The sequence below is a fragment of the Monodon monoceros genome, unplaced genomic scaffold (genome assembly GCF_005190385.1).
Source record: "Monodon monoceros isolate NGI ecotype Baffin Bay Population unplaced genomic scaffold, NGI_Narwhal_1 Super_Scaffold_18, whole genome shotgun sequence".
NCBI lineage: Eukaryota > Metazoa > Chordata > Mammalia > Artiodactyla > Monodontidae > Monodon > Monodon monoceros.
Window position 1 is genome coordinate 105,197,643 of NW_021703774.1, and position 16,206 is coordinate 105,213,848.

The window sequence follows — 16,206 nt, forward strand, 5'->3', positions numbered from 1 at the left end:
CTAACTAGTAAAACAAATGCCTAATAAATGAAACAAAGTCTTGCTAACTGTTTAGGGTATTTTTACCTAAGATTAAAAAAAATATATGATTTATATGCTAAATTACCAATGACTGAAACAGTTTCACAATTCTCATTTACCTACATACAGATAGGACAATGGAAATAAATGAATGCATTCTCTTGCTATCTAAGGAAAGCTCTAATTTAGCCAGGGCTTCAATAATTATAGTAGTTTAAAAAAACAAATGCATTTTACATATTCTGTACAATAATCTTTTCTATTACATGTTTTTTTCCCCTCCTTTGAGTTCAGTGCTAATGAAATAAAAGTAGTCAATTGATTTAACAAATAAAAACTGTCAATTATTTATTACTTATACGGCAGAGTCTATGCTACTTCTATGGCAGTAATACACCCAGGAGTATTATACCAAACACTGTATCTATAAATCTTTATTGGCTAACATTTATGAATTTTGGGACTATGTTCAGATTTCTATCTTGTTAAAAAATTAAAAACACTTAACATCTCAAAAATTTCCTCAAATCAAGCTCAGTAATATACAAAAGATATTACAGAATAATTCTCATTCCCAATTCAAAGCTATCACTATTCTGCAACTCTCCTAAATGAATTAACACTGGACAGGCTTCCACACTACAGAAATACTTAAACTACTGGGGTTTGTCTTGGCCTGGAATCACAGAAGAAATTAATTCTATGCTGAATTTGGGTGAAAATTAAGGTAAACACTGAAGGTACTGTGAAGCAAAGTAAATCTGTACATCTTATACATTTCTTTAAGTTAAGTAAATTTTGTTAATTTTTTTTGCCAACAGTGAAAATATTAAGTGCCAGCTAAATTAACATCTTTTATTATGTATAAAAGGCACTATATATTTATGTGTAGTATAAATACATGTAAATATTTATGTATTTGTGTATATATTCAGACTCTAATTTGGCACAGCCGAATTTGGCAATTAGAACACAACTTCTTTTCTTCAAGTTCCAATATTTCTTCAGCTAGTATTCTCTGTATTTTTTGTTAGACTAATGAATGCATGGCTTCAACTACTTTAGACTTTATATGTAGATAATAGCAAGAGAAGGCACTTTATTCAAGATGTAGAAAACACGGTAGGCCAACAAACCTTCAGCCATTTTACATGCAGGAAGTTGAGCATGTAAGAGAAATTTACCATAATGTTATCTCCTTCAAGGCGTGCTGAGTTTAGTTGCTTAAGTGCATAGGTAAGAGACAAAGAACACATTATACCAATGAACACAGTAAAACAAGTTACTTCTGCACACTAAAGAACACACAAACAAGTATTAAGAACCGATAAAATGGTCTTCTACTTAAAAAAAAAATCCAACTACAGAATTTCATACAATGGTACCTGTTCAATTTTTTCAAAAGATTCAATTTTCAAAGATAAAAAACATGGTTGATGCTTGATTTTAAATTAGAATTATTTAGGGAAAATGCATCACTTTAAAAACTGCCACAATTTCCTAAATTTTTATTAAATTTTCACCTATGAAAGCCATTCTGCCTACCCACAATTTCTCTATTCAAAGATCATTTCTATTTTATTAATGTATGATGCCTTCAACCATGTTCTCTTTCAATCAGTCTCACAGGTCTTAGCATACCCTGAAGAGATATATGAAAGGCATGTCAATCCTTGTATTTTTAATAAACTTTAAATTCTAATATATGTACATTTAAGTTAAGGTTATATGATGGTGCTATAAATTCACTCAGTTTGCAGATTAAAGACATAGAATGCTGTGGAAATGCTTAAGCGGGCAGAGGGACATACTTGTTATGTTACTTGAAAATGTATTTTCCATCATGTTTGGATACCCAAAAGTAACAGACGTCTAAACCTCTCAATATCAGAGAGCTTTGAAACCAGCTTTGATTTTTTTCTTCACATTAACAACACTCTAAAATGATTTTTTAAAAAGTTTATATAGACTAAGTTAGGTTAACAAATGTCAGTGCTTTATAACTTAAATGCATAAGTTATATTTGTTTTTGCTTCTCTGATGTAAGTTTTATACTATTTTCAAAGCTGTACTTTATTCATTGTAAAATATTCAGGGAGGTTTTCTCTTTTCTGCTCAATTGGTATATTTTTGAGAAATGTCTTTGATGTTGCTTTACCATTCTTCAACACATTAACTAATAGAACAGATTAGTAAAGTAGCAATATTGAATATAGGCAGAAATATTTTACTGGTATGGCAAAATCACCAAAAAATTCAATCTACTATAGCAGATTGTAAACTGAGGGCAGCAGAGATTTTGCACTATTTATATATGAACTCCTTCTCAGCAAAGCACCTTGTACAAAATTAGCATTCAGTAAATCTAGAATTTAAAAACAGGTCACAAGAAACTAGTAAACAAATTTTTAAAAAAGTGCTGACATGCACAGGTCCCAAATCTTACAGAGGAACAACTAGTCACAAAACAATCCGAGGAAATTTACAAAGAACTAAAATCAAAGAAAGTCTGAGATTAGAGTAACCTCCTCAGCCACCAACTAGGAGCAGGAAATGTGTCAAAGAAGAAAAAAAAAAGGAAAAACAAACTCTTAGTGGTTTCAATTTTTCTGTATTCTTCAAGTAAACGGAAGAGAAATACAGAGAAAAAAAAATCACAAAATATAGGCATGCCTCAAGGCTTTATGTGATAACAAACTAAGAGGGCTTTTCCTTTCCAAAGTATTTCAGACTTACTGCTATAAAGTTTGAAGAAAAACAAGTTGGTTATCTAGAGGGAAAGAACACAACTAAAATCAGGAAATGTGAATTTTTGTCTAGACTAATATTTTTAATATTTGGCTACAGTTAAATTTTGTTTAATGCAATATATAAATTCTAGAAAAGCTGTGTACAAACATAATTGTTGAAAAATTCATTTGTATAAACTTTTATTTTTAAATGTAAATTCTCATGGAAAAAATTTTGTCCTCAATAACACACAGCACAGAAAATCTGTCAACATCTTTCCTGGATATATCAAAAGGAATTATCTCTCAAAATTTGTCTACTATTATATTTGGTTCCTACACATTTTAATAGCAGTGGTAAAATAATTTAGAATACATAGGACCTGGTATACTGTTAAATTTATGAACTCTCTGGCACTTTTCCAAGTAAAATGTAGACTATCATTATTCTGTAACAGTGTTTGTTAAAGAAAGTTTTGTATTCTTATTCCATAATCACTGGGCACATATAAACATTTCAAATAAAGATATTCTGTTCTAACATTTATTTCCAAATGATCCTTATTTAACATTTTTTCTGATTATGAAATTTGTATCTTAAAAACCAATTCATATTTTGCTATATAAGTTTATTGTTAGCAACTTAGAAATTCATATCCTAATTTAGAGTCTCTTGCCATCTATGGTATTCATCTGTAAAGTTCTAATTCTGCAAAAAGCTTGTTTAGGGAAGTTAAGCCGTTCTTTATGATGATGTCATCATAAATTCTGAGGTGAACTAGCCAGTGATTTTGAAATTAATGTCTTGTCAAAGACAGCTCTTCTCCAGCAGTTGCTAATACAGAATCTCCAAAAGGAGAACTGTCTAGAAGAAAATAATTTATTCTGCTCATATAAGGTGTTGGGTAATCTCATAAGACAACACTGTCCAACACCAAGTTACCAGTTTTAAATTTCACTCTAAACCAAGTCTCAACCTTTTCTTTCCCAAAACAAGAGAGCCACAATAGACTTCTACCAGCACCGTGGTAATATGCTCCTAAGGCAATGATTCTTGACGATAGTAGTGGTAGTGAGTTGGGAACAGAAGGCAGTGGGAATGTCACGTCTCTTAACAAAACATATCCCTTAGCTCAAGAATGAACTTGTTAGCTTCATCTAATAAATTCATACTTGTTTATATTGTACTATCTTAAAGGTGCTCCAATTCAAGCCTGATTAATCTCTTCAAACTTTGGAAAAGAGATATAAACTATATAAATATTACATTAAATCAGAAGCTTATAAATAAAATCTTTAAAGTTATTAAAGTTATATATATATCCTCACATATACATATATATAAAATCACTGAACTACTATATTTAATATATACCCACTTAGTCTTAAAAGACTACTCTGAGATTGATTTTTATAAAAAATATACCAGAACTTATTTATCCAAACAGGTTTCCTCCCCCTTCAAAATAGCCACCTGGGACTCCATGTTGCCGCTATCTGAATAGTTTTGGAACTATTCTTGGTGACAACTCCTTCAGTCAGTTTGAGTCCCATGTGGAAAGGGAGTCACATCTAATTTTTAAGCTACACATAAGCATTCTCAAACTTGATTCATTCTTATCTTAATTACTATCTGTTTTTCTATTTCAAATATAATAAATCTATTTCCAGAAGACTTATTTTCCATCACCGCTGAGGTTATTCAAAAAATATGACACAGCTTTAGGAGCTCTTATAAATTTTGTTTTTTAGCAACAAGTGTATCACTAAAATAAGAATATTGCCTCTTGATATGACTACTTTTCACTGATTTGAATGTATTAAGTTCTGAAAAGTTTGTTTAAAAACACAAAAACAATACCCTAAAGTCGTATTCTAGTCTTAATGATAGATTACAGCTTGCATGTTATATGAGTGAAACCTTTTACAAGTCTTAAAGTTATTAACCTCAAATACTCTTCTATTAAAAAAAAACACTACTTACTGATGCTCTAGTTTCTGCAGCTTTTGCCTTTTTTAGTCTGGTTTTTGCAGCATCCAAATCCAGTCTCTTATTTTGTAATAGTTTCCTTTCTTTCTATAAATATAGGAAAGAAAAAAAAAGCCTAATGATGCTAAAAATCCAGTAAGAGCATACACATTTAAGGTATTATTCTCCATTAAATATATGAATCATCTGATAAAGATCTATGATTACAAAATTGGCTATAAAGTGACGATTCAGGTATCTGACTCCATTTTCTCACTATTTCCAATTTTAAAATGATAGAGACATTCTAGATATCTGGGAAAGATGGCAGGTGATGGCAGATACAAAAGAATATTAGTTTTAATATTCTGTGATTTTGCCCCTCCAGGGAACATTTGGCAATATCTTCTTGGTTGTCACAATTGGGGGAGGGATGTTACTAGCATCTACTGGGTAGAAGCCAGGGATGCTGCTACACATCTTATAATGCAGTATTGCTCCCACAACAAAGAATTATTCAACAGATAATCTAGGAAGCGCCTATGGTGAAGAAGGTAGAGGGCCCAGGGCAAAGCTCCTTGAAACTCTGTGCCACAGCAACAAAAGCAACTCTATTACTACGAAAACAGAATTTCAAATTTATAGAATGAATAATGAACAAACATTAGTATGATATCTTAGAATTAGTACGATATCTTTGAATTCCTCATGGGAACATCAAGCTTCTTTATAACAGGTAAGTTTATAAGAATTCACTGTTTGCTTTATTAGTTCTTAGAATTCATATATCAAATATCATCCTATTGACAATCTAATATCTTTTCAATTGTATTTCATCTTTGTGGTTTTTCCTTTGTCTCAGGCCAAACACTTTTATTCACAAATTCATTGTAAACATATTGAGTTTCAATAATATTTTGTAATAAGAAATCTTCAAATTAAGTTTGAAGTAGTATTTACAATAAAGAGCAGTCTTGCAAGAATCTTAGGAAAAGGATATTCACCTAGAACTCCACTCTCTATCACTTAAAAAACAAATTAAACCAAAAAAAAATAGATTAACAGATTAGGTTTGGGAAAGTGATTTTTTTTTCTTTATTTCAGCAATAAAACACAGCTGTGTGAAAAGAAGATAATAGACTTCTAGGGATACAAAAAGACAGAAAGGCTAATAGCCAGAAATATAGCTTCCAGTAATTGGGATTCTGGCTCCCAGTTTAAATGAACAGCTATATGGCTATACTGTGGTGATAAATTGTGCCGTATTTTAATAATCATTCCAGGAACTTCTCTATAGATTTTAGTGCTGGTAACGAACAAGAATGGATGTAAAGACACCTCAGTAACACTACAGGGACACAAAAGTGGAGTCCGTATCATTAATAGTCCTTTATTTCGGTTAGTTTTGTGTTCTGCTGGAATATGCATCTAACTAGATTATTTAATTTTTCTAATCTGCTACATCTACAAAGTCATTAAGAGGGCAAATTATTCATTAAAAACTAAGTATATACCTAAATTATTTTACTAAAAAAATGAACATTTTCCAACTCACAGCAATTGTTTTGTAATCTCCTTCTATAAAGTTTCTTAAAGGAGTGAGAAAATTTAAGGCTGATGTTTGAATCAGCTCTCTGTCTGCTGTTCCAATTCGTTTTTGTGTTTCTCCACATTTAATAAGGGCATTACCTGCAAAGGAAAAAAGTTTGGTTTTTTTTTTTTTTTTTTTTTAACCATTGTCTGGTAATGTCAGAAAATCATGTTAAGATAAATCAGCAATTTGATCTGCCTTAAAGTTAGTTGTTACTTGTTTACTTAAGTAAAAATCAAATAAAATTAACTGTAGTTAAGGTAGTTTTATTTTGAAAGTAAATTTAAGATTATAAATATCAAAATGAAAATGACAAAGGTGAGCTCCTTATCATATCATAGTTAATTGTACCAACTCTACCAATGGGACAAAAGAGGACAGATACACTAAAAAATACTTACGGTCACAGCTCAAATAGTGTAGATATATTTATAAAAGTATAATTCTTAAAATATTTTAATAAGTAGATAAAGTCAAAATTCTTTTGTTTCTGTATTTATGCACTTACCTCGTGTCTATAAATAAGAGTATATACTTGTATCTTAAGTTAAAAAAAAAACAACCTATGTTTTGCAGCACATATACCCTAATATTTAAATAGGACAAATTCAGTAGAAAATAGAGAAAAAGAAAGAGAACCACAAGATTGGTTCTACTTCCAGTTCTATCTCTAATAAGCTTTAGTTCTGTGGATCTTAATTCCTTCATGCTCAGATAAAATTAGATCTGATTGATAAGGAAGGTAATAATATAATGTAGTTAAGAGCTCAATTTCTGGATACAGATCTACATTTGAATTACTAGCTGTGGATGAACTATGTAACCTCTCTAAGACTCAGTTTCCCTGTCTTTACACAGAGATAATAGAATTTACAAGTAGGATATAAGTGAGGATTTACCAATACATATATTGTACAGTGTTTAGCCCAATTCCTGAAATATTCAATTACTAATACTAATTTATTACTAATACTAACCATCTATTACTAATACTATTATCAATTATTAATAAATAGATTCACAAAGCCCAATTCAAATAATCAGGGTACATTCAATGGAATTATTAGAAGTGCAAACAGGTTAAGCAGGTTAAAAAGGAAAAAATTTAGAAGGTTTCTGAATGTTCATGCTCCACTAGGTCTTCAGCTTGGTGAAGGAAAGGGCTGGGTTTTCACGTACCTTTATGACCCCAACATCTAACTGAGTCTGGCACAAGAAGGCAATAACAAATCTGATCGATATATAAAGTTTTTGTAAAATTTATAGTTAAAATTTAGAAGTCAAAGTATAGAAATTTTAAGCATTTTCAGACTTCTGAAAGAATTATATTTTGAAGAACACAATGTAATAGTTTCAAAGTTGTACAGCTATAAGCCAGTTAATGGATTAATAGCATTCATTACACAGTACTTAGGTTATTTCCATCTGACATAAATACTACTAAAACTAAGTTAATTTAGTCCCAGAATTTATGTGCTATTTCATAAATCAGGACTATATACGTAGAAAATCACTTAATTTACCTATCATTTCATATCCAAATAAGGACAAATTTCTTGCAGAAGTCTTAATAAAAAGAATTATTAGCCATGAAAAACAGGAAAAAAGCTATAGAAATCTGAAATGGTCTTATGTTCTGAGAAAATTAGATTTGAGGGGTAATGATATATAACTGAGCTTCAGAGTTATACATTAAAAAAGTCACTACAGCAACTAAAAAAAGCTGGCATAACTGTGAAACGTAATAGAAAATTTAAAGTATATGAGGAAAATAGAAATAAAATGTCATCCAAACATCGAGAGATAACCACTGTTAACATTTTTGTGGTACTGACATTACTTGGGTAACGAAAGCACTAGTTCAAATACTTAGTATGTGCCAGGTACTTTATTATAGAAATAAATCCTCAAGAAAGCTTAAAAAAGAAAAATCAACTAGAGGAGACATATATAAACAGAGACTGCAATATATCACAAAAAGTACAACAGAGGTGCTGCAAGATTCAATGGGAATACCTATTTAGACATAAAAAGATGTGAATTCTCAGAATATATGCTTAAATATATTAAATACTAAGTTACACTGTATATATTTAGTGGTCACCTACATTTGTCACTGCATCCAAAATTTTAAGACAAAAAAATTGAAGTTAAAATTGATTCTACTAATATTAGGTAAATGTTAATGATGTCTCTAAGTAGTAAAAATCTAAGAGTAAAGATATCTCTTAGCAGACCTTTTGCCTTTCACTTACCATAAGCTGTTCCAGGGCCAAACTCAGTCCCTGCATCAATCATATATTGTCCCAAAAGTTCTGGGTTGTTTATACGACTTGGAGCTTTTCTATCCAGTTTCTCATAAACAAATTCTTCTATCCTGGCATCTAGGAAAAAGGTTTAAAATTACCAATGATTTCAAAAAGCTAAGCTATTTGAAAGATTGTTTTGTTCTCCTACTAGACATTTATTACCTTGTAAAATAAACATGAAATTAGTATGCTTTCAAGTATATATCTTAATATATAATTTTTCATTTGCATGTTAAGAGTATTACATAACTCTAAGAAACTTATATTTTAAAAATCTGATAAAATATTTTGGCACAAAAATATTTAAAATAAAGTAAAACTATTATGAGTATTTTATAGGATTTTAAGTTCCAGAAAGGGTTGGTATTCCTTTAATATCAAGTGAAGTTGCCTTTGCCCCATTCATATACTGTCTAACTTTTAACTTTGAATATACGTACACAATTTTAAAATCGGGGTTTCCAGCTATAAAAATATGGATATAAGGTACCTAGAAAAATCAAAGAATCACATACTTCTGCCACTATTATTTTGCTTTAGTTTGCTCATATGCTCAATCTCCCTCTTAGAGGCTAAATATTGGGAGTTTAAGGAATGGAACAACAGGATTTGGAATAGTCTACAGAGATCAGCAATATGATTCCTTGGCTTAATTTTATTTAATTATGTTTAAAGTATATAAATATCTGAGCACTCAAAAGATTTTATCATTAAAAATAAGTTTAAAATACAAAAGGTTAAAAGCAATAATAGGAATTAGCATAAATAAAAAGGAAAAAACATCTGTAAGATCTGAATAAACACTTGGCTATCATAATATTTAAGAAATTCACATTTACACACTGCTGCCCAACAGTGAGATATTTCAGAGACAAATAAGAAAAAAGTCAAAGTTCCAGACTTTTCAGAAACAATGATTAAACATAAAATTACAATCCAAAAAGAATCTCAGTTAAATAGGTTCCTTCTAAGCACCTCACATAATTCCTCCACAAGTGAAAGTGTCACACAGTACACTGAAAATTTCAAAAATAAGCTGAGGGCTTCCCTGGTGGCGCAGTGGTTGAGAGTCCACCTGCCGATGCAGGGGACACGGGTTCATGCCCCGGCCCGGGAAGATCCCACATGCCGCGCAGCGGCTGGGCCCTTGAGCCATGGCCTCTGAGCCTGCACGTCCGGAGCCTGTGCTCCGCAACGGGAGAGGCCACAACAGTGAGAAGCCCGCGTACCGTAAAAAAAAAAAAAAAAAAAAAAAAAAAGCTGAACCAGTAACAGAAACACTTCAGGAGTTGGCAAAAGTGCTAATTTTCATACATAAAACAGGCTGTTGGAACAATACTCGCTTTTGTGGTAGACTCTGGTGCAGCATCAGAAGAGTTTTTAAGCAGGAATTTAAAAACCTTTCAATTAGTTAAAATCAAAATGAGTCAGTTCAAAACATAGCCACTGAGAAGATATTAACTTAATCGCAGAACTTCATTTTCTGACGTGAGAGTGATTCTTATCTTTGCCATCTATCTATTTGGTCAAAAATTTAAAGTTGAATCCCATGTTGATTTCATTCAGTTAAAAAAAATTGGTATATTTTAAATAAATGTTTCATTTCAATAGGGCATTAAAAGGTCATCATAAAATCTTAACAAAAAATGCAGGCAATTCTGCTATAATACAATGTATATTTCTGAAAAATCCTAGGATCTGAAAAATCATGCACTAAAAGTAACATGGCTTACAGGAAAAAGAAGGTTGGGTCTGACTACTCAAAATCTGTGTAACTTTATAATGAGAGCATAAATAGAACACACAAAAAATTCTGTTACTACTTTAGACTTAAAACACTAATGTAAAACTGTATATGAGCCATTGTAACTCCCTTCTACCGACATCATTCCCGTTTACCAGTTGAGTGTGAGCTTATTTGCCAATCACAAAAACATGTTGTAGAACAGACTATATTATTTAAGGAACTATGGATAGAGCAAGAAACAAAAGGAAAAATGTCTACTACTTTCTTTTCTCTTTCTTTCTTTTTTTTTAAGATACCATGGTATATTATTTAAGTAGTCTTAAATGAATAAGAAATAACACATAGTGTCCAAAAACAACAGGCCTCACTCAAAGTGTAAAAGGACTATTTTAAAAAGTCACCACAATTTAACTAAAATAGCACAGTATTACTAATATTTTGTATAGTGCTTGAGGTTTACGTAATAGCAACAAAGTTTAAAGCTTGGAACTTTAAATTAGTAACAAAGTAAGTTTATGGCATTTCACAACATGGTCACAATAACACTGGGGAAAAGGGGAAGGAAAGCAGGCATTGTTATTGCTGTTTTTGTCCTTCAGTTTTGATCTGTAAAACTCAGGGTGTCAACACACCTGGTTCTAGTTCAAGTTCCACTTCTAATTAGCTATGCTACACTGAACAAAATGCTAACTTGTGAGTTTCAATTAAAACAATTATTATGCACCTTATTTGCCACATTATTCACTTAGGTGATCTGAAAAGCTTTATGGTGTTGTCTGAAAATCAAACGGAATAATTTATGTAAAAATGTAAAACTTAACATAAACATAAATAGTTGGTAACTACTTAAGTTTCTATATAATTTGCCCTTAATTACTAGGGACAATTCTCCCCTGGATGAGAAAGGAAGATTAATTTATCTACACAGGCTTTCATAACTCTTAAAATTCAAACTCACTGCCTGAAATTGAGTTTTCAAGAGGATTCTACAGAGGCCTGAAAAATGTTACTTGTCAGTTTGTTAGAGGGTATACAATGACATGTTTATCACCCTCTTCTTCACCAAAAGCACACACACAAAATAATTATAGACCCCAAAGCCATAACCAAAAAATGTTTTCCAAGAGCCATTAAAACTTTTTTTAAAAAACATTAAAAAAAACCTATTAACAGTACTTTTTAATAAAATTAGTCAATAATGGAGACAAAAGGTAAAAAATTTCTTACTTGGATTTGGCTGCAATAACACTTCAGTTTGTTTCATTATTTTTTCTGTCCACATTTTGGTACATTCAGCTTTGCTAAGGAGGTTCTCTAAGTGAGCATCCAATTCTGTCTTCTCTGCCTGGCCAAGCTTTTCTTCTGTGAACTGTTATTGATTATACAGTTAAAAAAAAAGTTAAATATACCCCCAACACATTTTAGGAATCTGTATTAAAAAGAAAACTCAAATCCAAACAATCCCGGGCATACAAATAATTGTCTGTAAACTGTTGTATATGAATGCTCCTTTTTGCCCCTCTGGTAATTTATCCATACCTCTTTTGTGGCACTTAGGATAATCCTATTCCATAGTTAACACATATCCTTAGTTCTGCTGAAATGTATGGTGTGAATGCTATAGAAAATCTAGCATACTGTCCTATATATAAAGTATATAAATATTTCTTACATTATAAAGGTAGGGTAACATAGTGGTAAGGAGTAAAAGTTTTGAGCCAGCTGGATCTGAATTCAAATCCTGACTGCACTGCTAACTGTGTGACCTGAGCAAGCTTTTGAATATTTTTTCCTTAGGTATCTTCCATCGCAAAAGAGACAATACATATATTACGGTGTTTTAAGAATTAAGTAAAGGTATGTATGTAAATCACTTTGTTCAGTGCCTGATAATTATTATTTTGAATTTAAAAAGGGCTATTTATGTTTAACGTGGCTTTGTATCATTGGCACTTTAATCGCACCTAGTGAGATAGGCTTTTATGGGATGTTCTGGGAAACTATCATTTTAAGTTGTTTCTTCAAAATATGTTCCAGCAACTGATTTATGGACTAACTTTTGGAACATATCCTATTCATACTACTGAAGCATCTTTTAAAGGTCATAAATGTAGTTAAATATACTCACAACATATCAGTTTTTATTATCCTTAGTGGTTTTTGAGGAAAGGCAGCATTGCCCATACAATAACAAAGAGGTAAAAGTATTTCTGTGTAGATTTTATAGAGACTTCTGGACACTTTTAATTAAATACTAGAAGCAATGACTCAGGCTGTTTATCATGCATAATTTTCCTCTAGAATATGTGGTTTCCCATCATAACACAGGTATATCACTAGCACTAATTCTATACTCATTAGTCATGACTTATTTCTGGAAAACAAAATAGAATGTTCACCTTTAAAATATCTTCTGCAGCTCCATTTTTCTGAACTTTATTATCTGTTTCTTTCAGCATCCTTCTTGGTCTAATACTTTCAATTGATTATCAGTTAGCACTTATAGCTTTCAGAATGTTTTTCTTAGACTTCTGGTACACCCCCACTAAAGGTTTTATTCAAGGCCTAGAAATAGCTTCAATAGCTTTTGTAAAGCTTTAGGTCTTTTAAAGACTGGCCTGGAGCCAAACCCTGACCCAATGGGTGGAACTGAGAATAGTAGTTCCAAAGCTATTGCCTAAGCCTGTAAACTTGCAGTGTACTGTAACCAAGGGCAGGAGAGGCATTGGGAAAAAGATCAAAACTCTGACCCCAAGGTCAGCTGGATAACTATGCAATCTAATTCTTAAGAGAGAATGCTGATATTCTTTACAGATCCCTGAAGATTCTAAGCTGTAGACCTGCCAAAGGTATACATTAGAATTTTAGAGGTTCCAAGTCTAACCTCCCTTGGTTAAATAGATTATTTCCCAGATAATGCGAGTAGTTCACCCAAGTGAACATCATCTATAAAGGATGATCTACCAGTAGAGAAAAATTCTCCACTTAGCTCCTTAGTAAGCAAGTATATCTATTTTGTTTGTTCATTCCATTCATTCCTTCAACAAATATTTATTAAGCACCTACATATGTGCTAGGCATTATTCTAAGCACATGGATTTCAGAAGCCAAAAAACAGACAAGGTTTCTGCTCTAAGGAAGCTTACATATTAATGGAGAAGACAGACAACAAACAAGTAATTTGACAATAAGGATACAAAGATAAAAAGATGGTGGACAGAGGACCAACACAGATGGTCCTATTGTTTCTTGATCCAGTGACTGAATGATTAACTGAGTGAATTTATGGAACCCTTAAGTATGAGTGAGATAGTTTGATTATAGAAAGCCTGTTCAGAAAACAGTTCTGTAGGAAGAACCACATGAGCAATTTATTTAAGTACCAGTAATAAATTCTGATGTTTACTTGCATTTTCTGAGAGTAAAAAACAATTGCTGTGCATTTTGTATCATGTACTCAAAAACATCTTGTTACACAGGTAAGAATCATAAATTTAGTGATGAAGCAATTGAGGCTCAGGATGGTTTAAAATTTTGCCCTAAGATGTCAGTGCTGGGATTCAATCTTGTATCTGTTTGAATCATAGTCTTATTATATACTATGCTATCCTTCCAGTAAAATACTTGCTGATTTCAAGCAATTAATATTTTCTATCACCATTACCTAAACACACCTTGTGCTTCTCTGTCCCTCTTTCTTTGTTCATAGCACTCTGATGAGCTGTATCCTATAGCCCACCTCTGCTTCCTACCTGATATTCAATCATTATCAAATTAAGGATAATAACTTCAATCCTACCTAAAATAAACAATAAAAGGGTGGGAGGGGACATAAGAACATTTCTAATGTTATATATTTAAGTTGAAATCATAAATTTAAATTTTATTATTTCAATGTGTAATTGTAAAAGATATATTTCCCATGATTTTATCACTATGGGGATTTAAAGATTTTTTCCATTGTTAATCACAAGGTATGATATATTAGGTTAACGAACTAGTACAACACTTAATACATAAATTTTCCTCTAAACTACAGAAATGATGAGTTATATCAACTAAATTAAGGAGAATTATTAATCAAAGATATTTGTGGAGAATACATACTTTTTCTTCAACTGTATGTGAGATATATATTTAGCATATGACATGGTTCTTGCCCTCAAGGATTTTATGATCTTAACAATATTGCTTAAACACAAACATAAAATTATGATATCTTTGTCAGAAGAACAAAAGACTTATTCTTTCTTTAAAAAAAAAGACCCCTTTCCTAATTGCCAAAAATTTTAAATTTTACCCTAAAAATTTTAGTTTTCAACATCTTTAAGTCCAAAATCATTACTGACTTTGTAGTCAATTAGTGCTGATAGTTGTTCATTATAAACTGCATTTGATTTTAAGCATATATATATATATTTTTTTTCTTTTTGCGGTACGCGGGCCTCTCACTGTTGTGGTCTCTCCGGTTGTGGAGCACAGGCTCCAGACGCGCAGGCTCAGCGGCCACGGCTCACGGGCCTAGCTGCTCTGCGGCATGTGGGATCTTCCCAGACCAGGGCACAAACCCGCGTCCCCTGCATCGGCAGGCAGACTCTCAACCACTGCGCCACCAGGTAAGCCCTTAAGCATGTATTTTAATGCATGTATAGCACTACCATTTAATAATTAAAAACTTCTGTGAAAACAAGCTACGATGAATGTCAGAATGCAAAGAAGTCATAGAAATCCAAACCCAATGTTCTCTAAAGTGTAATTTGATGTACTATTCTTTCATAATATTTCATTAGTAACCCAGTAAAATGACCTGAGAAAAGAAAGGTTAATCCACTCTTTATATATTTTCTCTAAACACTGCTTTAAGAAAAAGATTGTCTTTGAGTCAGCCACATTATGCCAGGCACTGCAATCCTTCCTTTACTACAGGATAGACATGCAGGCTACAGTATGAAATAAGAAGCCTGGATTCCATGCCCTGATTTACTAGAGAGAATAAAGGACTACAAGTAAAAAGTCTGTGTGATCAAAGACATCTATTTAATATAAACTCTAACCATCAATTCTTTGATTGGGTAAAGTAATAGTTTAAAAGTATTCTAAACTTCTTGGGGGCAAACGTATAACACAAACTCTGAATATATTAGTAAACTGTAAAGTAGATTCTCCTCAACTGGTTCTCAATTTTGGCTGCTCTTTGGAATTGGGGGAGCTTTCAAAAATACTGATGCTGAATCCAATTCCAAGGATTCTAATTTAACTGGACTGAGGTGCAGGCTGTAAAGATTCCTTGGGTAATTTTAAGTGTAGCTAAGACGAGAACTACTGTTCTAAGCTCATACACAATTATTTTAATATCAGGTTAACAAAACATGTTCTATCTAGCTGTTTACTAAATTAATGCCAACAGCACCAAAGGGTGTGAACACAGTTTTGGGTAACACTAAAGGTGAAGAGTTTTTACAGAATGAGAAAATGTATGGCCTTTGAATGGGATATATTTATTAGAATTTCAGAGACATGGTGAAGTTACTGCAATTTAAATTCTATAAAAGAAATGGAATTTCAGGAGGACCTGAGAGTGAGTGGAATTGCATCCAGACAGGATCCGACAGGAGCTGGTGGAGGCCAGCATCATAATTCATCTTTACATCTCCAGCTTAGATACACTATTGTGCTTGTTAAATTAAATGGGAAATAAAGGCCAAACCCGCAACTAAAGTTTAAAGACCTCTTCCCCCCCAGAAAATAGCTGGTGTTCATGAAGTTCATAGTGTAACTTTAGGAGTCAGTTCAAAGAAAATGTTAGAAAATTAAAATGAACCCCCTTCCCTCAGTAATTT

At 32.1% G+C, this 16,206-nt stretch overlaps 1 protein-coding gene across 3 annotated transcripts in view; it reads right to left on the reverse strand.

Moving 5' to 3' along the window:
• SH3GLB1 (SH3 domain containing GRB2 like, endophilin B1) overlaps positions 1 to 16,206 on the reverse strand; it is a 38,867-nt gene that overhangs the window by 17,808 nt on the left and 4,853 nt on the right. For 2 of the 3 annotated variants that reach the window (XM_029227760.1, XM_029227761.1), the window contains exons 2-5: positions 11,594 to 11,735; positions 8,566 to 8,694; positions 6,275 to 6,408; positions 4,735 to 4,827 (exon numbers count right to left, since the gene is read on the reverse strand). In XM_029227760.1, coding sequence (XP_029083593.1) covers positions 4,735 to 4,827; positions 6,275 to 6,408; positions 8,566 to 8,694; positions 11,594 to 11,735 — 498 coding nt within the window. Of the gene's footprint in view, positions 1 to 1,157; positions 1,245 to 4,734; positions 4,828 to 6,274; positions 6,409 to 8,565; positions 8,695 to 11,593; positions 11,736 to 16,206 lie in introns of all 3 variants that reach the window. The other variant, XM_029227762.1, reaches the window with a different exon arrangement.